Genomic DNA, 25,642 nt, shown 5'->3' with positions numbered 1-25,642 from the left:
ATTTATCAGTTCCTGAAAGCAGAACAAGTCAAGCAGCTGGGTCCACTGGTCATTGTCAGTGCATGGGAACTACTGATGTTGATTACCTATATATTGTAGTCACTGATTTGGATTTATCAGTCCAGTCGTGAAAGAGAACAAGTCAAGCCGCTGGGTCCACTGGTCATTGTCAATGCATGGGAACTACTGATGTTGATTACCTATATATTGTGGTCATTTGGATTTATCAGTCTAGTCGTGAAAGAGAACAAGTCAAGCACCTCAGACCCCCCCCCCCCCCCCCCCCCCCCCCCCTGGCCAGCGGAGGGCATAAACAAAACTTTTAGAGAGTATAACTTTCACACACCAGAGGAACATGAAAGTAGTTAATTTAATTCTGTTTAGTCTGATGCATCAAAGACACAAGGCTGTGCATGCTGTGTAGTGGGAGCCCGTGAGAATTAAAATCTTGTGTAAAAAAAACAACAAAAAAACAAACAAAACAAAAACGAAAAAAAAGAAGAAAATAGAAAGTTTGCATTCTGTGAACTTGAAGTTTCATCAGTGTGTGTGTGTCAGTTTTTTTACTGAAAATTTCACGGCTGAAGATGGTAACTGAACTGAACCAGTATAAGCAACAACTGCTTTTTTCTGATTTTTTGGTTTACATTAGCTAGGCCATGCGATAGAGAGAGAGAGAGAGAGAGAGAGAGAGAGAGAGAGTGAGTATATTAATTTTTTTTAAAAATAGGAACTGTTGTAATTGCAAAGCATGGATCGGCAAAATCGATAAGGTGCTATATGAATAAGCATATTATTATTGTTGTTATTATTATTATTATTATTAGTAGTAGTAGTAGTAGTAGTAGTAATAGTATATTTGTTATACTGTTACTATTATTATCATTTATTTCATTTAGCGTGTGTGTACACAGCGGCTTTCCTTTTCCTGCAACTGTGGACTTCAAAATTCGGAGTGACTTCCGGAAAAAACAAACATGGCGGATTTTGAGTTGTTTACAGGGCCACGTTGCGAAGCGTGAGTTTGATTAGTTAATCATCATTGGGAACCTGGTTTTGAAATCAGATGTAATTATTTACCTTATAAGAAAGTGCAAAAAAGAACATTTTTTAAAGTTGCTACTGGTACCGGTGGTCGCCTGAGTAGTCTCTGACACCTAACTTTTCGAACATCTGTCCTTAGTTTCAGTTTCAGTTGCTCAAGGAGGCGTCACTGCGTTCGGACAAACCATATACGCCACACCACATCCGCCAAGCAGATGCCTGACCAGCAGCGTAACCCAACGCGCTTAGTCAGGCCTTGAGAAAAACAACAACAACAAAAAAACAACAACCAAAAACAAAAAACAAAAACAAAAACGGGGGAATAAATAATAGATAAGCTTACATAAATAAATACATGAATAATAATTATAATATAGAAAAAGGTAGTAGTAATAATAATAGTAATACTAATAAGTCAACAATGGTGATAAATAAGCGAATAAATGTAAAACATGAAGACACACATTCACACACACACCCACACATGCACAACAGAAATGCACCAAACATGCAGTTTCACAGATATGAAAGCACAGTCAAATACATATAAACGTACATGAGCTCCAACACACACACACACACACACAATTACCTTGCACCTCCTCTACCCCCCTCCTCCACACACTCATTTCTAGTCTACGTATCGCAGCTTCCATGGCACACACACACACACACACACACACAAACACACACTCACAGAGATGAACACTTACTTGTACAAGCACACACACATACGCCCATATCTCCCACCCCCAACCCCACACACATATATACAAAGATATATATATATAGATATATATATATATAGATATATATATATATATATATATATATATATATATATATATATATATACACGTTCCAATATCCTGTTGCTCCCACAGTGTAGGCATGCATATACTCACATACCTCATCCTCTACCCCACCTCCCCCCACACTCCCACCTCCTCACACACACACACACACACACACACACACACACGTACACAGATGTCTCCTGGCACTTGTGTAAATTTACACTCTCGCGCATTCACAAATGCACTCAAAAGCACAGACCCACACATCCACACAAACACACATACACACACGCACAGAGGCTGCCACTGACTGGCCGTAAGAGGGATGGGAAAAGATCTCTGATGCCAAAAACGTGGCGTCTAGTGTGTTGCTCAGTCTATGGTATCTGGAAAGGCCCACAGAGACTCTGTTCCGTTTTGAAGAAATTTGCGCAATGTTGGTTTGGAAATGATGCCGATATTTGTTTGATTTGCAAAGCATCGTGCTCTACCTTTCATGTTAGACTTGCGGCCGCTCCCTCTCTCTGCTTTTATTTCTTTGAGGCGATCGATGGTGTGATGGCCTTGTACCTGTTCTTTTTGGTATTCTTTGATTTTTCTGAGGATTTCCGATTTTCCTAGATGTAGGCCGCTCGTTGGTGTTGCGTTACCAGCAAGTCTGTCAGCTCGCTCATTTCCCTTAAAGTCTTAACTCCCGAGAGCAAGGTTTCGGTTGCGCATGCGCACTAGAGCCTATCCATAAAAGGGAAAGGGGCGGAGTTTATCTATAAAAAGCGCGAGCACGTGTCCGGTAGGTTAGTAGATCGTCATATTTCTCTCCGTTTGCATGTTTTACAAACAATGTGGTCGTTTACGGTTGCCAACGTCGAGGGGCTGTCTGCATGCTTTCCAATTCTCACTGGACAGTACCACGTGCTGGTGCTATTTTTATCTGACAGACACGTCTAGCGCAAACACAAACGGCTCTAGCTCCGCCCCTTTTCTCTGCATTCAAATTTTGTATTACGTGTAGCTGACACATTTTGTACTTTCCAAAGTCAATTCAGGTCTAGATTGGAAGCTGCTAGGCAAATCTCGCTCTCTGCCATAAATGAAGCCAAACCGTAGCTTTATTAGGCTTTTATTTTGAATAAACCTTCACCGACGTCACAGTGTCAGACTCTGGTGAGAAACTGGCTTGATTCAAATCGCCCGCCATTTATAGTCCGGTTCAGGCTTTAACACCTGCATGTCCCGGGCAGTATGACCATGTGAGTTTTTTAATCTGAAAGTTGCGCATTGCCTTATGCCACTCTGGGCTTCCCATTCCGTTTTCAATTTTCTGTATGAGGTTCATTGAGTCGGTTAGAATCATGGCATGTTGGTTTCCGGGCGTATGGATGGACGATAGCCACTGGAGGGCATGTGTCGCAGCTTCAACTTCCATCGTTAGGCTGGAGGTTGTGACTTTGTAGGCAGCATTCTCTTCCCAAATTGTTTTCCCATTTTGTTTCGCAGTGAATCCCCAACCAGACTGGTCTTTGGTGACTGAGCCATCTGTGTATATGATGATGTCCTCTTCTTAACTGTTTTCTTCTATGAGTAGCTTCACTTCCGCATCAGTTTTGCCCTCTGGCCATTCCCGACAATGTCTTCCTAGAGTGGGTGAAATGACTGTGTTGAATAGATGGTTGAGGTTTTTGGGGGTTTTCTCCCATTCTTTTGTTTCTTTCAGGTCTTGTAGTCGGCATACTAGCTGGATTGTGTCTTCTGCTTGTCCCATCCATGATCTTCCTCGTCCTAGAAGGCTGCCTTTTGGTTCTTTGACTGTGTCATGCAGTGGGTTTTGAGGGTTTTCTAATGCTTTGAAGTAGGTCTTGACCTGTTCTAACTTGTTTCTGGCCTGCACTGAAGGAAGGTCAAGCAGGTATCGCATGGTTTCTGTGGGCGTGTCTTTTGTTGTTCCAAGGATCAGCCTCATAGCTTCATTTTGTACTCTTTCTAATTTTAGGAGGTTGCTTTGAGACGGTGTTGTTAGCCCAAGTCCGTAGTCAATCACACTGAGGACGAGTGTCCTTAGCAGGGGGTAATATTATCAGCCGTGGGTCCGGAATTTGTTTCAGTGGGTTCAATACAAAGGTAGGTGGTGCCCTTGTATATGCAATAACTAAAAAACCCCAACTTCAAGTGCAAAACTCCAGCATTTTCGCCGACAAGATTTTTTGAATTTAGGTGCGTGAAGCCTCGTGCGAGGCCTGTTCAGCGTTGAGTCTTGCCGCATAACACTTGGCGATGTGAGTCTAGTAGCTCTACCTGATCATGGCAAACTGGGTTGTACAATGTTTTAGGTTTGCCTAGTGGGCATCTAGTTTGGAATTGAAAGAGTTGGCGTTGCAACTGTCTGATGTGGGAGGCTGTTCCAGGAGTTGACACGTTCTGGAAAGTAGTTGCTTCGAATGTGCATCCTCCAGTGATCTCCCCTTCTTCGTCTTCCACTTGACGACCAACATCAGTATGTTGATGAAACTGTCGTGTTTTGGGAGGTTGCTGTTGGGCGCAATTAGCTGGGCTACCGAGGGATGTACTATTAACTGATAGGGGAGATGGGGCGCAGTCCACTGGTGTGTTTGCATCTCCAGCTAGGCCAATCCGGCTACAGTAGTGCCCCCCCCCAAGGAATACACCCGACCGGCACACCCTAGCCTTCTACGACTCTACTTACCAGTGAAAAAAACAAAACATAAAAAAAAGAGATGGGGGTGGGTGGACTTGCTGGCTGTGTTAGCCGCTTGAATTACAAGTGAAATCTTCAATGGAAATTATTATAAAGATACAAGAAACGATCCAACCAGAGTTCACTGTTGATCTGTTGCTTGTTCTTCAGTATCCCACCGCTGCCACCATGTAACGATCACTCAATCGGTGTCGTCAACACAGGAGCCCGAGTCTTGTGGAGAGAGGCGACATTTATTTTACCGCCGTAAACCCCTTAGTGCAAGGCATGCTGGGAAGGGCAGTAACCCATGTGTGCAAGTTCAAGGTTAACCGGATGTAATACCATAGTATCTCCACACTAGGGATTTCATGGCTTGGATTTTATAATTTCTTTGGATTTTAATTAATAATGTATTCTGTCTTCTGTGCATCGAACTAGTTCCTCTATGTGTAGTGGGTATAGTACAGTTTCAGTTCCATGGAGGTGTCAGATTATGCAGACTGATTCATATAGTATATGCTAAACCGCATAGATCTGCTGTAAAAATCCTTCTCTCTCTGTCTCTAATCTCTGTGTGTGTGTGTGTGTGTATATGTATATATATATATATATATATATATATATATGTGTGTGTGTGTCTTTCTCAGTATCTGTAACTCAGTATCTGTTTATTTTTCTTAGTGTTTATCTATTTAACCATCAATAAATCTGTCTTATCGTCCTGTTTCTCTGGCAGATGAGAAACGTTGACAGGCAGACGGCAAATCCGGGCATCACTATCACCAACTCGTGTAGAATGATCGCCAAACGGAGACTCACCGTGGCACGCTTTTTTCAACTGGGTGCTTTGGCACTCCTCACCTTCCTTCTGGTGATGGTGTCCCAGCGCCACCCTCTGGACCTCAGTGCGCTCAACCCCATCCACATCCTGCCACGTCTGTCAGCCATCAGGCCTCTCATTGCTGCCTCCAGCGATCAGATCCTGCGAAAGACAGGCCCTCCCAGGAAGTGTGCCTTGTACACGCTGAGAGCGGGGAAGAGAAAGGGAGGGGAGCGGGAGGCAGAGTGCCGCCGTGTGTCACCAGTGCCAGGGTCATGTGACGTGGCGGACAGGCTGTTCCGTTCCACACCCCCTGCCCACTGTGATGGTGGTCAGAAACATGTGCAGTTTTGTTCTCTCACAGTAAGTGTGGCAGGGTGTGTGTGTGTGTGTATATATATATATATATATATTGAGAGAGAGAGAGAGACAGAGTGAGAGATGGAGTGATAGAAAGAGACAGAGTGAGTGAGAGAGAGAGAGAGAATGTGTGTGAGAGACGGAGACAGGGGTAGAGAGAGTGAGTGAGTGAGAGAGACAGATGTATATATATATATATGTCCATGGCACACAAACTGGGTTTCTCACTCTCTTCATTTTATTTCAATTTTAAATACTTTATTGTCTCTCTCTCCCCCTCTCTCTCTCTCTCTCTCTCTCTCTCTCTCTCTCTCTCTCTCTCTCTCTCTCTATGAAACACTTATTGGGTATATCAGTATATATATGTGTGTGTGTGTCTATATATATATATATATATTATATATGTGTGTGTGTGTGTGTGTGTGTGTGTGTGTTTGACACACTGATTGTATTACTATATTATATGACAACTGGGTGTATTACTAAATGTATTATCTATATTCTCTCTCTCTTTCTCTCCCTCTCTCTTTATATATGTATACATGTATATGACACACTTACTAGCTGTACCACTGTAAAGATGACACACTTGCTTGCTATATCACTGTATATAACACACACTGGGTATATCACTGTATATAACACACACTGGGTATGATGGAGTCTCCCGTCAGTCCAGTGGATGAGTAGGCAGGCAGGCTTATCTGTCGGTGTGTGTCCTCATATGGGAGAAGAGGCCGATTCTGGATGCACAGCACTTCCCACAGGTGTTGCAAGGGAAAACGTCCCCAGAATTTGAGGCCTGCTTCCTTCGCTCACGCTTCTCCTTAATGGCCAGTGTTCTCTTGTTTCCAAATGTCTTTATGCCACTAGAGCACAGCATCCTCCAGTGACAGCGGTCAAGGGCATCAGTTTCCCAGGAAGCGATGTCTATGTCACAGGCTTTGAGGTTTGTCTTCAAGGTGTCCTTGAAGCGCTTGCAGGGTCTTCCAAGTTCACGGTGGCCTTCCTTCAGCTGGCCATACTTCAGCTGGCCATACAAAAGCATCTTCGGGATCCTGCTGTCTGTCATGCGGACAATGTGTCCTGTCCACCATAGTTGGCACTGGATCAGCAGGCTTTCAATGCTGGGCAGGTCGCTCCTATCTAGGACCTGGAGGTTGCTGACCCTGTCTTGCCTTCTTATGCTGAGGATCTTTTGTAGGCATCTCTGAAACTGCTCAAGTTGTTGAATATGACGGCGATATGTCGTCCATGTTTCACAGCAGTGCAACAAGGTGGTCAGCACAACAGCTCTGTAGGTTTTCATCTTGGTGCTGAGCCTGATGCCACACAGCCTGTTGTTGAGTCTGCCAAAGGCGGAGCTGGCCTTGGCGATGCGCAGCGTCACTTCTGCATCAAGGGCTCCGTTGCTGCATAGGGTGCTGCCCAGGTAGAAAAACTTGTCGACTGACTTGATCTCTGTGTCATTGATCTTGATTGCAGGTGGGGGGGTAGGCACTGGCGTTCTGTGAGCTAGCTGGTTGGTACATGGACTTGGTCTTGCTGAGGCTGATGGTGAGTCCAAAGCGCCTGCAGGAGGTTGAGAACCTGTCCATAATGAACTGCATGTCCTCATGGGTGTGTGCAGCAAGCGCGCAGTCATCAGCAAAGAGGAACTCTCTCATCAGTGCCTCAAACTCCCAGGACCTGGCATGGAGTCGCCGCAAATTGAAAAGTTTGCCATCTGTGCGAAACTGAATGTAGATGCCCCAGTCACAGTCTTGGAAGGCGTCAATCAGCATGGCAGAGAAGAGAATGGAGAACAGTGTGGGTGCCAAGACGCAGCCCTGCTTCACTCCATTTACCACAGGGAACGGATCCGACATGTCAGTATTTTCCTGTACTCTTGCCTGCATGCCATCGTGGAATGACGCAATCAGCTGGATTAGGCTCTCTGGGCAGCTGAACTTTAAGAGGATCTTCCACAGACCATGGCGGTTCACCGTGTCGAAGGCCTTAGTCAGGTCTACAAAGACCATGTGGAGTTCCTTGTTCTGCTCACGGCACTTCTCTTGCATCTGGCGTACGGCAAACACCATGTCACATGCTCCCCTGCCTGAGCGGAAGCCGCACTGTGCTTCAGGGATGACTGTGTTGGAGACATGGTCAGCCAGTCTGTTCAGTATGATGCGGGCGAAGATTTTGCCGGCGATGCAGAGGAGAGAGATTCCACGGTGGTTATCGCAGGATGTTTTGTCTCCCTTCCGTTTGTAAATGTGGACAATAGAAGCATCCTTGAAATCCTGGGGGACCTCCCCTCTCTCCCAAATAGACTGGAACAGGGCGGTCAGCTTGTCTGTCAGCACCTCGCCTGCATACTTGTAGATGTCGGCCTGGATTCCATCCGCTCCTGGTGCTTTTCCTGATGCTGTCAGCTTCAGGGCCTTCTGGGTCTCGACCTTGGTGGGAGGGGCAGCTAGCGAGTCATTGACTGGTAGCTGTGGGAGGTCTGCAATTGCCTCGTCAGTTTCAGTTTCAGTTTCAGTAGCTCAAGGAGGCGTCACTGCGTTCAGACAAATCCATATATGCTACACCACATCTGCCAAGCAGATGCCTGACCTCGTCAGATACGGATGAGTCCCTGTTGAGGAGGGTGTTGAAGTGCTCTGCCCAGCGGGCAAGGATGTCTTGTCTGTCAGGAGGGTGGTCTGGTCCGAGGCTCGGACAGGGGTTGATCCTGTGACTCTCGGCCTACACAAAACTCAGAGACCATCATGGAAGGTCTTCATGTCGTGAGCATCAGCAGCGGACTGAAGCTCTTCGGACTTTCTATTCCACCAGGTGTTCTTCGTCTCACGCAGCCTCTTCTGTACGAGATGCTTGGTTTGCAAGAACTGGTTCTCCTTCCTCTGGCAGTCTTTATCAGAAATGTGATCTTGATGCCGTATATGCAGTGTGTTCAGGAGCTTGGAGATTCCAGAGTCGTTCTTGTCAAACCAGTCTTTGTGGTTCCCCTGTACAAAGCCGAGTGTGTCAGCTGCTGCTGTGTACACAGTATTTCTAAAGGTGCTCCATACCTCTTCTACATCAGTCGATGCAGGAATTTCTTGGACAGCTGCTTGGATTTGCTGCTGCAGCACGTCCTTGGTGATAGGGAGGCGGTGGATGTTCAGCTTCCTAGGGGGTTTCTGTCTGGCTGGTTGGACCTTGTGTGCAAGTCTGATGTTTATCTTGCTGCGTACCAGGCGATGGTCTGACCAACAGACTGCTCCTCTCATGCAGTGTGTAATGGAAACATCACCTCTGTCCCTCTGCCGGACAATCACATAGTCCAGCATGTGCCATTGCTTGGAGCGGGGGTGCATCCATGTGTTCTTGTACTTGTCTGCTTGTTGGAAGAGGGTGTTGGTGATGGTCAGTCCATGCTGCGCGCAGAGCGAGAGCAAAAGCAGTCCATTGAAGTTGCACTTGCTGGTGCCATGCTGTCCTAGGACTTTCAGCCGCGAGGAGAAGTCCACCTGGTAGCAATCGAGCATTCTAGCAATGAGCGCTGTGCGTCTTTCTGGTCTGTCGTCTCTGTCAAAGAGGGTGTGAACATTCCAGGCACCCAGAGTCAGGGCATGACTCCTGGTTCTTTTCTTCTGTTGTTTTCGACTGCTAGTGTTGGATGTCCAAGTAGGTGCACTTTCCTACTAGGTACTAGGTGAGGCAGGCTTTGTTTAGGGATCCTTTTATCTCCCCTTCCCCATGTGGGGAGAGCAGTGTTGTCCCTAAAAAGGGTTGCTCTGACACTGTGGGAGGATACGGGCGCCGCATCTGCCCCAGTCTACGGCGGACGACCATCACCCCACAGCCGCCTGCGTGCAGAGTTGTGACTAGGAACTGCTAGCAGCATCCTCTGCCTGTACCCATTACCACTTCTCCATCGCTGCAGGGCTTGGGAAAGCTGGGTGTTGAAGGGCTAGCTCGTCGTTCCGATATTAGCCTGGTTGCCTGACCAGCACAGGTGACTTTTTTTTTTTAGTGAGTAGTAGTTGTGCAGTCCCTTCCCCACTCTCTCACCTACCGACGCTCACAGTCCCACAAGTGCAGATATTGCCACGTGTAGGACGGCCTCGGCAGGTGCAGGTTTTTTCTTTGGAGCTCCGTCTCCTAGGGGGACTTCCAGCCAAGGCTAAGAACTCCCCCTGCCCTTTGGTCATCCTCTTCTGCCTTCACTCCCATTGGGAAAGGTTTCCTCCTCCGCCTGGTCCGTCGTTGGAAGACTTCACATGCGGCAGGTAGTACTGGGTTACATGGTACCAGTAGCAAGGGCTATGCTCCTGACCTGAACTTGACCTGACACTGGGTATATCACTGTCTATCACACTGGGTATATCACTGTTTATAACACACTGGGTATATCACTGTATATATCACACTGGGTATATCACTGTATATAACACACACTGGGTATATCACTGTATATAACACACACTGGGTATATCACTGTATATAACACACTGGGTATATCAGTGTATATAACACACACTGGGTATATCACTATGCATGTATTTTGTCTCTCCTGAGTTATCAGCTGTATGTTTATCCAAGAGTTTTAGTTAGTATACAGTTTTTCTTTGATTAACAGTTTGAAACAGCTCTGTCCTAGAGGTCTTTGGTTTGTCATATTTATTTATTCTTTTGTCATTGGATGTGTATATTCAAGTTAATTCTTTCCCAAAGAAAAACTGCACTGGAGATTGTGGTGAATGATTTTCACACATGTACATGAGCGAGTGTGTGTGTGTGTGTGTGTGTGTGTGTGTGTGTGTGTGTGTGTGAATGAATAAATGAGTGTACTAGTTTGTGGCAAGGTGAGTACATTTTTCAAGTCTTTCTTTGAGTGTGTGAGAGCATGTCAGCTTGTGGCAGGGTGAGTCTTTCTTTGAGTGTGATGTTGGTTTTCTTGTGCAGAGCACAGACAGTGGGCACAGGGTTCAGTGTAGTCTCCAGCAGTGTGCTTCACATCTCCTTGGGGCTGCAGTGGACGTTCCAACAGGTGGACTGAAGTGGAAGAGGTTCCAGTCTCCACAGGCACTGGAGGAATGGATCAGTGGTCTCCTTCGTCCCGTGATGGAAGGCCGGAGACATTTTGGGTTTTGTTTCATTGGCTGTGGGGAGACATCGGAGCAGGAGGATGGAGGGCTTGGCTATCTGCAGGATGACACTGATTCCTTTTATCAAATTGATGCCTTGCAAATTCTCCTCCTTCCTCCACAGATGACAGCAGGGTATGCCAGCCGCTCACACTCAGACTTTGATATCAATTTTAACTTGATCTTTATTGACTCAGTGTCTCGACAGCATTTCTTTCGCTCCATGCCAAACACGTTGAAACTGTTTGAAGACCTGACCAACAACAATACCTCAGGTGTAAGTGTGTTTGATTTTGAACTGGTGCAGGCTGTCCGATCCAGGACCTTTGAGACCTTGCAGATGTTGTTTTCCGGTGAAGTGGATCCTTCAGTCAAACCTTTTGGTGTCCTAGAACTTCCACCAGAACCCTTGAAGACCGAGGCACTGTTGAAGAAATTGAAGGAAAGAGGTTATTCCACCCTGTGGTTGGAAGATCTGTGCTATCTGTGGGAGTGGGGGATATCCAAGGATCTGCTGGTTCACAACAAGTCTTTGACTCCAGACCAGACCTGGAGGAGACTGCAGAAAGCTCTGAGCAAAGCCGGCATCGACTCTCTGGAAGTCACTTACGCCATGTGTAAAGTGCTGAGCGAGAACGGTGTGCCAGACCACTTCCACGGCCCGGATGCTGTGTGTCTGAATGGTCGTCATCAGCATGACTACCTGCTGGACTACCTGTGGCTGTATCAGCAGACCATGGTCAAAACAGGCACGCCGTTCTTCTCCTTCCTGGAGACCAATGTTGGCCACGAAGATTCTGGCCGACGTATCCAGACCTTTGATCGTTCTCTTCAACACCACCTGGAAAGTGTGCTGAAGCTGAAGAACACGGTGACAATCATATTTTCAGATCATGGAAACAGTTACGGCACCTTCATTGAGAAGTCCATGGAGGGACGAATGGAGCTGTTCCATCCTCATCTTTTTATCCTGGTTCCAGACGGTGTGGCAGGCACTCTTGGGCCAGCAGCCATGGAGGCTTTGCGAGTCAACCAGCATCGCCTTGTCAGCCATCTGGATCTCCATTATGCCTTGCAGAGTCTTGCCTACAACCACCAGAACACAGTGTCTGAAAAACACTTTAAGTATAATGTGTCCAGTCGAGGTTTGCTGAGCATCGTTTCATCCAGCCGTAGCTGTGGCCAGATCCCACGCATCATGCCCAACCTGTGCATCTGCCAGAACTTTGACATGGCAGTGGACAGCGACAACTATCATGCTCTCTTTGCTCACCTGGCGCTTGCCAAGATCAACACGGAGATTCAGCATCAGTTCCTGCAGTCAGGCAGCCAGCACACCCAGGCCTTTGGCCACTGCCGCCGCCTGGTCCTTGGGGATTTCAAAAACATCAGAAAGAGCTTCAATGGTGTAAGTTGGCTTTTTCATTTTTCTTTTAGAGTTTTTGTTGTTGTTATTTTTTTGTTTTTTTTAAGTGTATTTGCTGTGTTTGGGTTCGCTGCCTGTATTTGACTGTGTTGATGTATTTTGAGTTGTAGGTTGTTTTGAAATCTGTTGTGATCTTTTAAGTTTCTTTTTGTTCTATATAATTTGTTGGATGGGTTCTGTTGGTATTTCTTTTTGTGTGTATGTGTGTGTGTTATTCTTATTGTCTAACTTCCAGCATAATTCTAATAAGCTGGTTGTCATTTTGAGTCCAACTTAAAAACTTTCATTTTAACCCTGAGCAGATTCTCACACTTTCTCTCTCTCTCTCATAATACAGCTGAACCCAGTTTGATTATTATTGTCATTTTTAAGAAAGTGTTTCAAAAGTAAATTTTAGTTGTGGACATAGCTGTGCTGCAGAACAGATTTCTTTGAAAAAAGAAATGTACAAATGCCTGAAATGCCAGCTGTTACCGGCCATCAGTTAGAAGATTGAGCCTTTGGTTCAGAATATTGAGAGTTTGCATTTTAATTTCAGTCCATACTTGCTGACAATACTTACAGGTACTTTATGACCTTTACAATTGTCCAAAAACTACTTTTTGATTTCGCATTTAATCCTTGATTGTTGACAACATTTACAGTATTATAATGACATAAATTCACAATTGTCCACAGACCACAATGTGATTTGTATTTAATCCTTATATGCTGACAACATTGACAGGTATTATAATGTGTAAATGACCATTACAATATTGTCCACAGACTACTGTCTCCCTGAAGATGGACTTGCTGGTGCCTTTGGAAGAGCCTGGAAATGAATCTGAAGAGAGTTTGGGGCAGGCTGAGGAAGAGACCGTGTCCCGGCCAATGGAGATCTTCTTCGTGTCCATGGAGGTTCAGCTGGGTGGAAACAGTGCGGTCCGGCCCGGCGTCATCTTGGAGAGGCTTGACCGCATCACCCCCTACAGCAAGTTCTCTGTGTGTGCTGACCGCGGCGTGGAACTCCGGCTGTGTGTGTGTGACGTCAATGCCACCCATGACCCCAGGAAAAGCATCAGTGAAACGAGTGCTGCACACTTTGATTTCCACCTGAGACCCGAGATCTTTGTGGCTGACGGCACTGGGGAGTGCTTGCAGCTGATTCTGAAGAAGAACAAGCATGGAGGCGTGTTTTCTGCTGCCAATGTATGCACAGGAAAGGTGTTCAAGGTTGTGTTCTCACTGGAAACCTCGGAGATGATAGTGTCGGATGCAATGCCGCGAGAGGCAAGAGTGTTTCCGGGACAGGAGGAGTTTCTGTGCATGGCGGTGGCGACTGCCCCCAAGGTAGACTGGAGCTGGGCCTTCACACTCCAACATCTCCAGCAGGATTTGTGACACGCTGTGTGTCCCGGCAGAGCTCGGCCCATTCCTCTGCCTGCTCTTTGATGGTACCGCTGCTCTCAGTGGCCTCTACATTTTGAGGCAGGGCTCTTCATCCTGTTTAGCTTTCCAGCCGTTCCCATTCACATTACCTGCTGTTCCTGTTTTCCTATTCAGTCTCTCTTTCTCTCTCACACACACAAACCAATGAAGAAAGAGAGATTTTATAAAAAAAACAACAAAAACAAAACAAACTTACACACACACACACACACTGTCACAGACACAGACTTAAAGAGCGACCAAGTACTTGGGCAAATATGTGAAAGGGAGTCACCAGTTTGGTGGAAGGTGAATTGGGAAGAGGTGAATCAGGAACAAGCAAATCAGAAATCTAAGCAATTGAAGATGACACTGTCCTGACCACTGCGACTTTCCCCAGGCAGTTCCTATTGTGGAATGAAGTATTGAAAGAGACGGACTTTTGAGTTTTATCAGATCATTGTGGAATGAAGTATTGAAAGAGACGGACTTTTGAGTTTTATCAGATCATTGTGGAATGAAGTATTGAAAGAGACGGACTTTTGAGTTTTATCAGATCATTGTGGAATGAAGAATTGAAAGAGACGGACTTTTGAGTTTTATCAGATCATTGTGGAATGAAGAATTGAAAGAGACGGACTTTTGAGAGTTTTATCAGATCAGCTTGGGCATGATCCAGAATTTTCCCTGCAAACTTATAGTGTCTGATTTTATCAAGTCTACATGCAGGGTAAACGCTATGAATTGTATATTGTTGTTATTTATGTTGATTTTTGGACCATTTCTTCACATCCTCTTTGCTATCATTCATTATGAGATTTGTAAGGAAGACCATGCTTGCATGTTGGTGAATGACTGACATCATTTCATTCAATTTCTCAGCATGCTGGCTTGCTTGTTGAACGATTTATGGTTGTGAAAGTCTAAAACAGAGCTGGACCAAAGTATTCAGTGGGAAAGACAGTGCAGCCACTCTGAAATTGATGCATCTACCTTGCACTAGCTGTTCTGCACATCAGACTTCAGTCATAGTGATCATGCAGCATTAGCATTTGTGTATGCTAATGCAGTAATGTTATTATTGTTTGGTCATAAGTTTCAGCCACTCGGTGGAAAATGTGGCACTTGCTTCAACTGTTCAATGTGAAACTGAAAGTTAATCATTCTTAATTTTTTCTGTCTTTAAAATTTTTAAAATTTTTTATTAGATATTATTTGCAGCACACATACACAGTGACAAACTGGTAAGTGTTTGCACATTTATGAGAGTGTGATGTATACATGTGCATATTTAATTATTATCTCAAGAGGAAAGAAAGAACTACCACAAAAGTATGCTTGTAGTTGCAGTATGTTTGATTAATGAACACTTGTTACTTCTGATAAATGGTATTAGTGAGCAAATGTTTAGGTCCATTCCAAGACAGTTCCTGAATGCCCTGTTAGTCATTTGCTTTTTTGCAGTATGTTTGATTAATGAACACTTGTTACTTCTGATAAATGGTATTAGTGAGCAGTTTAGGTCCATTCCAAGACAGTTCCTGAAGGCCCTGTTAGTCATTTGCTTTTTTGCAGTATGTTTGATTAATGAACACTTGTTACTTCTGATAAATGGTATTAGTGAGCAGTTTAGGTCCATTCCAAGACAGTTCCTGAAGGCCCTGTTAGTCATTTGCTTTTTTGCAGTATGTTTGATTAATGAACACTTGTTACTTCTGATAAATGGTATTAGTGAGCAGTTTAGGTCCATTCCAAGACAGTTCCTGAAGGCCCTGTTAGTCATTTGCTTTTTTGCAGTATGTTTGATTAATGAACACTTGTTACTTCTGATAAATGGTATTAGTGAGCAGTTTAGGTCCATTCCAAGACAGTTCCTGAATGCCCTGTTAGTCATTTGCTTTTTTGCAGTATGTTTGATTAATGAACACTTGTTACTTCTGATAAATGGTATTAGTGAGCAGTTTAGGTCCATTCCAAGACAGTTCCTGATTGCCCTGTTAGTCATTTGCTTTTGACACTTTTACTTTGCCATAGTATTTTTGGAACAATAATTTGTTTTGTTTTATTGCTTTCCTGTGAGACTTGTCTGCCGTAGATGAGAGCACTTTCACAGAAGGTATCTGTATCAGAGAAATAGTCCCTTACTCAACATTATTAGCCAGTGTTGTCAGTATATATATATATATTTTTGGTATTATGGTTCTTAGATGATGTCAGAAGATACATTCATATCTTAAATATCAGCTGTGGAAAAACTCCATTGGAATATGTACTTTACCTAGCAGTTTAGTTGCAGTATTGAATTGTTGGCTGCTGAACATTTGTAGTTTTCGATGCCTGTGCATAAGTGAGAGAGAATAATGTTTTGATTTAAATACAAATGATTTTGTATTTATAAGCATGAGAGAGAGAGAGTACACTGTGTGTGTGTATGATTTGTAATGTTCTGAAAACTTGTGCATTTTATAATTACTATTGAATCTACATATCATTTCATGTGGTCAGAACCAATTGACATATCATGTAAAAGGAATTTGCAGTGACAGTTGTAGCATAAATAATTGTTGAAATCAAGTTTCCATTTCTTGCCCATTTGATTGGACATTTAATTTGTTAAAGGGTCTAGTTTGTCTTTGCAGAACTTGGCCCAGAAAAAACCCTCACATTACAATCTGAACTGTTATATAAGATTTGTGGGAACTTTGCAAATCATTACTTTTTGTTGTTGTTTATTCGTATGTTTGCAACATTCCATTTTGTAGATCTGTGAGAAAGCCGATGGTGCGAACAGGCAGTGTGATTGATGAGAGAGAACTAGTATTATTTTGCTTTGAACAGATGTGCCATTTCGTAAGATGAAAATGCATACCAGTTTCCATAATGCAAGGAGCGACTGCTCCAAAACGTAGTTCATGAGGCAAAACTTTAATGGCTAAAACTGGATGCGTGTTTTAAATTATTTTACCAAGGGTACTCAAGGTGTGATGAATGATACACATATTTTGTATGATGGTCTCAATTTGGGGGCAGAGTTTTTCTCCAAAGTACCAGGAAGCAATGCCATTAAAGGTTTTTGTGAAGCAAAATAGTGTGTGTGATCCCTCAAACAATACAGTTCAAAAAGCAGTCATATTATGCATCATATATGTATGCACATAATGTTAAGAAGAAAGGGACCCTTTTAATCTCACTGTATGTTTAGTATCTATTTTGTAATTGAAATGCCATAGTGTTTGTGCAAATGTTGTTAAAAGCTGACATGTTCTGTTCAGTAAGTAAACCTTGCCTTGACCTGTTTACCACATGTATTCTCTTGTCAACCTCATGTTTACTGAACTGAAATAATGCATAAAATGTGAACAATAACAACACGTACAGTTACAGTCATCTGTAATTGTCAATTTTTTGTTTCAGTGTTTTGGTAAAAGATAGGACATCAACATTTTAAAAATCTTAAATTTAAAAAAAATATTTTATTGTTATTTTAAACACAAAGAGTGAAACTGCATCACAGGGGGTACAAATATGAAAGGATATATAAAATCATCACGTTTTATCTCTACTCTATGTTCAACAGTTTGTGCAGTAACAGTTTGCCTGTTTATGTGTACAGGCATTTTGACTTTATTTTGGTATTTTATTATTAATTTCCTAGAGGTAAACAGAATGTGATACAGGTAACAAATGTGGATTGACAAGCTTTTCTGTTGCATGTTTTTCTTGGTGTAAAATAGTTTTGAGGAATAACAGTGGAACAGGTTCCTTTCTTTTCTTTATGCTGGGAAATAAAAGCCCTTTCCCCAGGATAAGGTTTTTAAGTGTTCCGTCACAGCAAGGTTTCCAAATAAAATGTCCACTTAGATACATCTACTGCACATATGTAGACAGTCTGAACAGGGCATCAAAGAAAAATGATGCAATAGTGGCATTAGTTTGCTGCAAATTCCTCTTTATTATTGTGTGTATAGTTTGTTGCAAATTCCTCTTTATTATTGTGGCATTAGTTTGCTGCAAATTCCTCTTTATTATTGTGGCATTAGTTTGCTGCAAATTCCTCTTTATTATTTTGTGTATAGTTTGCTGCAAATTCCTCTTTATTTTGTTTGTATAGTTTGCTGCAAATTCCTCTTTATTTTGTTTGTATAGTGTGCTGCAAATTCCTCTTTATTATGTGTGTATAGTTTGCTGCAAATTCCTCTTTATTATGTGTGTATAGTTTGCTGCAAATTCCTCTTTATTTTGTGTGTATAGTTTGCTGCAAATTCCTCTTTATTATTGTAGCATTAGTTTGCTGTAAATTCCTCTTTATTATGTGTGTATAATTTGCTGCAAATTCCTCTTTATTTTGTGTGTATAGTTTGCTGCAAATTCCTCTTTATTTTGTTTGTATAGTTTGCTGCAAATTCCTCTTTATTATGTGTGTATAGTTTGCTGCAAATTCCTCTTTATTATGTGTGTATAGTTTGCTGCAAATTCCTCTTTATTTTGTGTGTATAGTTTGCTGCAAATTCCTCTTTATTATTGTAGCATTAGTTTGCTGTAAATTCCTCTTTATTATGTGTGTATAATTTGCTGCAAATTCCTCTTTATTTTGTGTGTATAGTTTGCTGCAAATTCCTCTTTATTTTGTTTGTATAGTTTGCTGCAAATTCTTCTTTATTTTGTGTGTATAATTTGCTGCAAATTCCTCTTTATTTTGTGTGTATAGTTTGCTGCAAATTCCTCTTTATTATTTTGTGTGTATAGTTTGCTGCAAATTCCTCTTTATTATTTTGTGTGTATAGTTTGCTGCAAATTCCTCTTTATTTTGTGTGTATAGTTTGCTGCAAATTCCTCTTTATTTTGTGTGTATATTTAAAAAGTGATGGGATAAAATGTGAAAAATTTAAGTGCCTTCAATTTGGCAAAAAATGAAAAATCATTCGAGTTTTTCACTGCACAAAATGTCATATTATGAAATCAAACTAATATTTCCTGCTCCCTCAGGTTGTTCAAATTTGTTATCATTTATCAGTAATTTATTCTTAGTTGCCCCCCCCCAAAGAGAAAATTTTAACTGTAATGACCCAATGTGTGTGTCCATGATAAACATGATATTGTTGGTGTTTTCTGGTCTACTGCAATTGGTATTATCATATATTGCAACTAAACGTGGTAGGATGGTTGGTATGAAGATCTTTCAAGTTACCCCTATATGATGATAATATGGAAAGCAGGGTGATAGATGAAAGGTCTTGGTCATTATTTGGCAAAAAAAGAAAGAGCTTGACAGAGTGAGAGAGCTTATTGATTGTACACCCAGTTTGATCCAACTTGGTGTTGTCTGGTCATAGGGATAGCATGATCCATATCTTCAAAATCAGGTCAAGGTCACAATATGGCATATCATGATGTGATTTGAAAAGTATATATCTGGAGAGAGATGATTTTGTGCATTTTCATTAAATCTGGTGCAATGATTGGTTATGATGGGGAAAAAAAAAAAAAAAAAAAACATGGAGAAAAGGTCAGAGGTGAAAATGCACAATACAGCATTTTGAAAAAAAAAAAAAAAAAAATTGTAGAATCATCAACTTGGGTTTATCATCCAATTAAACATTGTGTATTGATTTCTTTTGGCCAGATCAAAGTTGCTTTGTAAATTTACAGGTCAAAGGTCAGGATGATCTGTTTTGGCATATCAGTTTTTTTGTTTCATGATTCATTTGTTTCATGATTCATTTGTTTCATGATTCATTTGTTTAAGTGGGTATCAGTCAAGAGTCTTGAAGGCCTTGCCTCTCTTTTTGTGTTTTGGCCAATTTTATCTTTGCCTTTTTATGGTGTTGCTTAAATGGGAGTACTCAATATGGCTTGAATCTGAGAAATTCTTTAATTTCAGTACAACATTTTGTGTCTGTAAACCTTTGGATAAATATGTTGGGAGAAACAGCACAATTATTTCTTACATTCATCATATTAAAAACATTGTTTGTGTTGGTCAAATTTATGAAAATCCTTGCAGGTTTTTGCCCATTTATTTCTTGTCCTTTTTGTCAGTCTTCTGATTTTGGGTGGTTGCGACTTATTTACTAAATATTACTGGCTGGAAATGGGGTACTGGCTGGAAATGGGGAATGTTGAAATGTCGGGGGTTTCATGCAGGTCATACGACTTGATGCTATTTTGGTGCCGAGGGTATTTTGGTGCCGAGGGTAGGACTCTTTTTTTCTCCAGGCTGAGTTCACTCAGTGATCAGCAACATAACTCAACCATCGTTCGTAGATGTTCAAACGAGTGTTTCAGTCAACCCGGTTTGATGCACAACTTGATGAGAAACTGAACTGAAGGAAACAGGACACTTCTGCATTTGATTTTATGTGAGGGAAAAGCCCCAAACCCTACTGAAGGAAACAGGACACTCTGCATTTGATTTTATGCGAGGGGAAGCCCCAAACCCTACTGAAGGAAACAGGACACTCTGCATTTGATTTTATGCGAGTGGAAGCCCCAAACCCTACTGAAGGAAACAGGACACTCTGCATTTGATTTTATGTGAGGGGAAGCCCCAAACCCTACTGAAGGAAACGGGACACTCTGCATTTGATTTTATGTGAGGGGAAGCCCCAAACCCAACTGAACTGAAGGAAACAGGACACTCTGCATTTGATTTTATGTGAGGGGAAGCCCCAAACCCTACTGAAGGAAACAGGACACTCTGCATTTGATTTTATGTGAGGGGAAGCCCCAAACCCTACTGAAGGAAACGGGACACTCTGCATTTGTTTTTATGTGAGGGGAAGCCCCAAACCCTACTGAAGGAAACAGGACACTCTGCATTTGATTTTATGTGAGGGGAAGCCCCAAACCCAACTGAACTGAAGGAAACGGGACACTCAGCATTTGATTTTATGTGAGGGAAAAAACCCCAAACCCTACTGAAGGAAACAGGGCACTCGGCATTTGATTTTATGTGAGCCTAGCAACACGATCGCATGTCTTGAGCACGGAGTCGGACATTTTGTTGAGCGAGTGAGGAGAGGTGTCGGGCAAACACTGCGGCAGTAACCCAACCAAAATGTTCAAATAAAGGACTGCCTCATGACGTAGATGGGGTTTCTAGCTATGAATAGACTCTAGAAAGATTCCCCAAGCTAAAGCTACCAGTCTTTTTGTCAACGAACTGAATGCAAACCAGGGAAAAGTCGGAATATTTCATCTCATCATTGTGGCAGCGAAGCGTACATGCTTGCGCTGACAAGTTATCTCGTCATATAGGCAGTATTAAAAAATGTTGAACTGACGCCGTGCTCAAAACATGCCATCGTGGCGAATTAAATCGACCAAGATTGCTTTCTTTAACTGATGCTCAAAAAGAATTAAAGTGTAAATTTGAAGAAGACGGGGATGAACATTTATGAGATGATTTGATAGAAAATAAGGGGAGCAATCAGAGTGAACAAGATACGACTGTCAATGAGTGATGCTGGCTGTACAGCTGTAGCAGACAGAAGGTGACTGAATTATTCACAGGACACAGTGTGAGCGATTTTCTTGGCACTCAGCCAGCGCGGTCTGATAACTGGATAAAGTGACTGTGTGACAGGGGTGAAGAGGAGGGGGATGGAGACTGAGGGGGCGTGGCCTCGCATCCATATTATCACTTGGAGAAGTCACAATGGATTGTGTATCTGTCTCTTTAAAAAAAAATATATATATTGTATGATTTTGTTTGTGCAGATATCCATTTTTCCAGAAAATATATTTTAGTGCAAATTACCCGACTTGTAATGAACAAGTTGAAAAGTGATAAAAAATAAAACACTGCTTTCAAACAACAGCATGTCACTGAAAATAAATAAAATGGGAAAACGTGTTTTGTATTCTTTATTCATTTACCTTTCAGAAAATATATACTTTCATGGGTCTTTCGCTCCAATAACAAAGAGCACAGAATTTTTTGAAAATTTATACCCGTTTTTTTGTTGTTTTTTTAACTTAAATCTTATTTTCCTGCCAGCAAAAAGGTTAATATTATCGGGGTTTTTTTTGGCTGTATGTAGGTACTTAATAAAAAGCTGCATTTAAGACACCCCCTCAAAAAATGTCACTGAAATCTGTGCACCAATAAACAATGACAAAAATGGCCTTTCTAAATACTTGATGCTGCGATGTACTTCTGAAAACGTGCACCATGACACTGGAAATTTAGCTCAATCTCAAGAGGATCCAGCTAGGGGCATATTGATGTACATTTCTACTTTTCACATACTGCATGTGGTTGATCAACCATTCATGGAGGGAACGATACTTTTTGATGGTTTTTTTTAATTCTGACAAATGTTTGGAGGAAACAATATTCATTGAGGGAATGACACATTGTGACCATTTCAATAAAACAAAATAAATCCAAGTTGTGTGTGTGTGTTTCTGACCATATTCTTTTCTCTTCTCTCCGTAATGTCAGTGTAATCCATGCGAAAATTTGTTGTGTTGAAGTCATTGTATTGTTTTCCAATCTTGATTCAGGAAATGTTGCAAGAGGCAGAGATGCTGTGCATGCATGTGTGAATGTGTGTAATCAGTGGACATATGCAAACAAGGGATGGACTTGTGCTGGATCAGTGTCAGAGTGCATCAGTTTCTACACGGGTCAATAGGGGGAAAAACTGCCCACAATTATTCAATTTCTGATTTCAACAAAAACTTTGAAGTTAACGAAACTTCCAATCATAAACTAAATGGCTCACACAAAATGATATGTTGATAGCACTTGGAAGTTTTATTTTACAACAGAAACGCTAAAAATGACACGACTTCTATACAGTCCTATTTTTTACTTTTGAGTTTGTCCAAACAAACTGCGCATGCTTGTGTACTGTGTAAGAAACTGAAATGAAGTGCATGTACTCTACAAGCACTGCCTACACCTTTTGCAAGCAGTTTATTATTTTATTTTAATTTTATTTTATAGTTATCTTTAATGTATGATATCACCAACTCCAACCTTAAAGTTATGGAAGAAATGGGACATGCCCACATTATATATATATATATATATATATTAATGTGCCTTTTATTTTCCTGTGTGCTAGCTGAAGTGGAAGCATAAGCAGCATTGACTTGGAAGTTGTGTCCCTTGTACATGGAAAGAGTTACCACTCTTTATCGTTCATTAATCCTTTTCTCTCATAGCCTCATTATTATTCTTTAATTTCAAATCAAGACTCTTAAAGATACATCAGTGTATTACTGGGAGTCAGAGAAACTGAAGGGAAACTTTGGCAAAACCATCTACCATACCATTCCCTGTCAAGTCTGAATCAATCCCAATATGGACCCAGTGACCCATATAAATTTACATTATACCTCGACACACTTTCCTTAGCAATTTATAAGAATTCCCAAAGGGGGAAAAAAAACCCAAGTTATTCTGAAAGATAGGACTCAGTTTGCAAGCTGATATCTTTTGCTACAAATAATCTGGTGTCTTCATTTGATGAATTACAAATGATTTGGTGGCTTCCTAACAGGAACATAACTAGTGCAGACTATGTATCCATACCATCAGCTCTGTGAACATGTGAGAACATTTCCACTGTAATACACTACAAATGACTGCTGTCATACTCTAAAAATGGGTTCCCCTGAGAATCCTCTGACCAGTGACAATTCAATTGTAAACAACATGCATTGCCAAAACAAGATGTATAGTACTATGTTGTATTGAATTGTATCACTCTTTGTCACGATAGATTTCTCTGTGTGAAGAGAGAAGTCTGTTGTGCAAAACAGAGATACTATACAAATTGTAGCGAATCACTCTGTCACAACAGATTTACAATACATCTTGTGTCACCTTCAGTGAAAACGAATGATGGAAACATGCAGTTTCTGTGCTCACCCAGGTCTGGAAATATACTGAACTTCAGCTTTTCTACATGGGGCACAACCACAGCACAATGAACAATACTTTCACTCCTGACCTCTGTAAACGTAAAATTCACCCCAAAATAATGCAAAATTTGTATGCAAAGAATTCATGCAAAATTTGCATGCCAAGGAAAAAGAGCAGTTCATCCATAGGCATGACATTTGACCACCAGTTTTGACTGAAACCACGGCGCCAGAAAAATCAAAACAAGCACTCTTGAGTCAAAAGATGAAAGAATTTTGAATGCATTCCTGGTGTCAAGGAAGAAATGCGGAGCAAAGTAAGCACTGATTTTGGGTAACAATGTTTTGAAGCCAAGGCAGCAGAACTGTGCTTGCAACAGCCTGATCCAGGAAGTCTGTTTTGATGATCTCTTCAGGAAATACACATGTTAACAAAGAAGCCATTTGCTCCAGTAACGGGCCTTATAGAAGGGAATGTCATCAAATACTGCCTCAGCTGTGAAAGGATCTATCCAAAGGTTAGTAAAATGATCTATCCAAAGGTTAGTAAAATGATCTATCCAAAGGTTAGTAAAATTTACATGTGAAAGTAAAAAGCTTCGCTCCCTTGTGCGAAAGAAATGTTTCACAGAAAAGTTTATGTGGAAATCAGATCTATAAATTTATACAATGACAAACATGTTGACGCAATGTTTTTTTCTTTCACTGTGAAGTTTGCATGCGAATTTGACATGTTTTGGGGGTTCATGGAATTTCACCTTCAGTCAGCTGTTCATTTCCCATCATACAGAATGTCAAAAAGTCTTTCCCAGTGCACACCACCCTTACCTGAGAACAAGCTGACATTATGACAAGTGCCAAATCATGAGTCATTCATCTCCACTCAATCCTTCCAAGTCCATTCTCCCAACTCAGTGTGCTCAAACACACTTCTTCACTTTCTGGACTCAGCATAGGCTTGCAAATGTAAAGACAGAGAATATTCCAGTCGCTGGCTCCAGCAAAGTGATCTTGTCAGAGCCCACCAAGATTAAAAAAAACTATCATGCATCACAACCCCCCAACCCCCCTCCCCAACCCCCTCAAAAAAAAGTAGAAAAAAAAACACCATTAGTCAGGCGCCTCCTTGAAAAAGAAACTGTGTAACTGGTCACACACATTGCCTTCCTTTCCTCCCACAAACATAGTGTAACTGGTCACACACATTGCCTTCCTATCCTCCCACAAACAGTGTAACTGGTCACACATTGCCTTCCTTTCCTCCCACAAACATAGTGTAACTGGTCACACACATTGCCTTCCTATCCTCCCACAAACATAGTGTAACTGGTCACACACATTGCCTTCCTATCCTCCCACAAACATAGTGTAACTGGTCACACACATTGCCTTCCTTTCCTCCCACAAACATAGTGTAACTGGTCACACATTGCCTTCCTTTCCTCCCACAAACATAGTGTAACTGGTCACACACATTGCCTTCCTATCCTCCCACAAACATAGTGTAACTGGTCACACACATTGCCTTCCTATCCTCCCACAAACATACTGTAACTGGTCACACATTGCCTTCCTTTCCTCCCACAAACTTAGTGTAACTGGTCACACACATTGCCTTCCTTTCCTCCCACAAACATAGTGTAACTGGTCACACACATTGTCACACACATTGCCTCCCTATCCTCCCACAAACATAGTGTAACTGGTCACACACATTGCCTTCCTATCCTCCCACAAACATAGTGTAACTAGTCACACACATTGCCTTCCTTTCCTCCCACAAACATAGTGTAACTGGTCACACACATTGCCTTCCTATCCTCCCACAAACATAGTGTAACTGGCCACACATTTCCTTCCTTTCCTCCCACAAACATAGTGTAACTGGTCACACACATTGCCTTCCTATCCTCCCACAAACATAGTGTAACTGGTCACACACACTGTCACACACATTGCCTCCCTATCCTCCCACATAGTGTAACTGGTCACACACACTGTCACACACATTGCCTTCCTATCCTCCCACAAACATAGTGTAACTGGTCACACATTGCTTTCCTTTCCTCCCACAAACTTAGTGTAACTGGTCAC

General features: G+C 42.0%; 1 protein-coding gene across 1 annotated transcript; it reads left to right on the top strand.

Annotated features, from left to right (window-relative positions):
• Positions 1-966: 966 nt before the first annotated feature.
• Positions 967-24,789, top strand: LOC143283641 (uncharacterized). Its single transcript, XM_076589828.1, has 4 exons — positions 967-1,018; positions 5,273-5,719; positions 10,655-12,244; positions 13,031-24,789. The coding sequence occupies exons 2-4, from the start codon at positions 5,273-5,275 to the stop codon at positions 13,643-13,645; spliced, it is 2,652 nt and encodes an 883-aa protein (XP_076445943.1). The 5' UTR covers positions 967-1,018; the 3' UTR covers positions 13,646-24,789.
• Positions 24,790-25,642: the final 853 nt, after the last annotated feature.

Source organism: Babylonia areolata, chromosome 7, assembly GCF_041734735.1.
Source record: "Babylonia areolata isolate BAREFJ2019XMU chromosome 7, ASM4173473v1, whole genome shotgun sequence".
Lineage (NCBI taxonomy): Eukaryota > Metazoa > Mollusca > Gastropoda > Neogastropoda > Buccinidae > Babylonia > Babylonia areolata.
The sequence above is the reverse complement of the archived record's forward strand: the minus strand, read 5'-3'. Positions and strand labels throughout refer to the sequence as shown.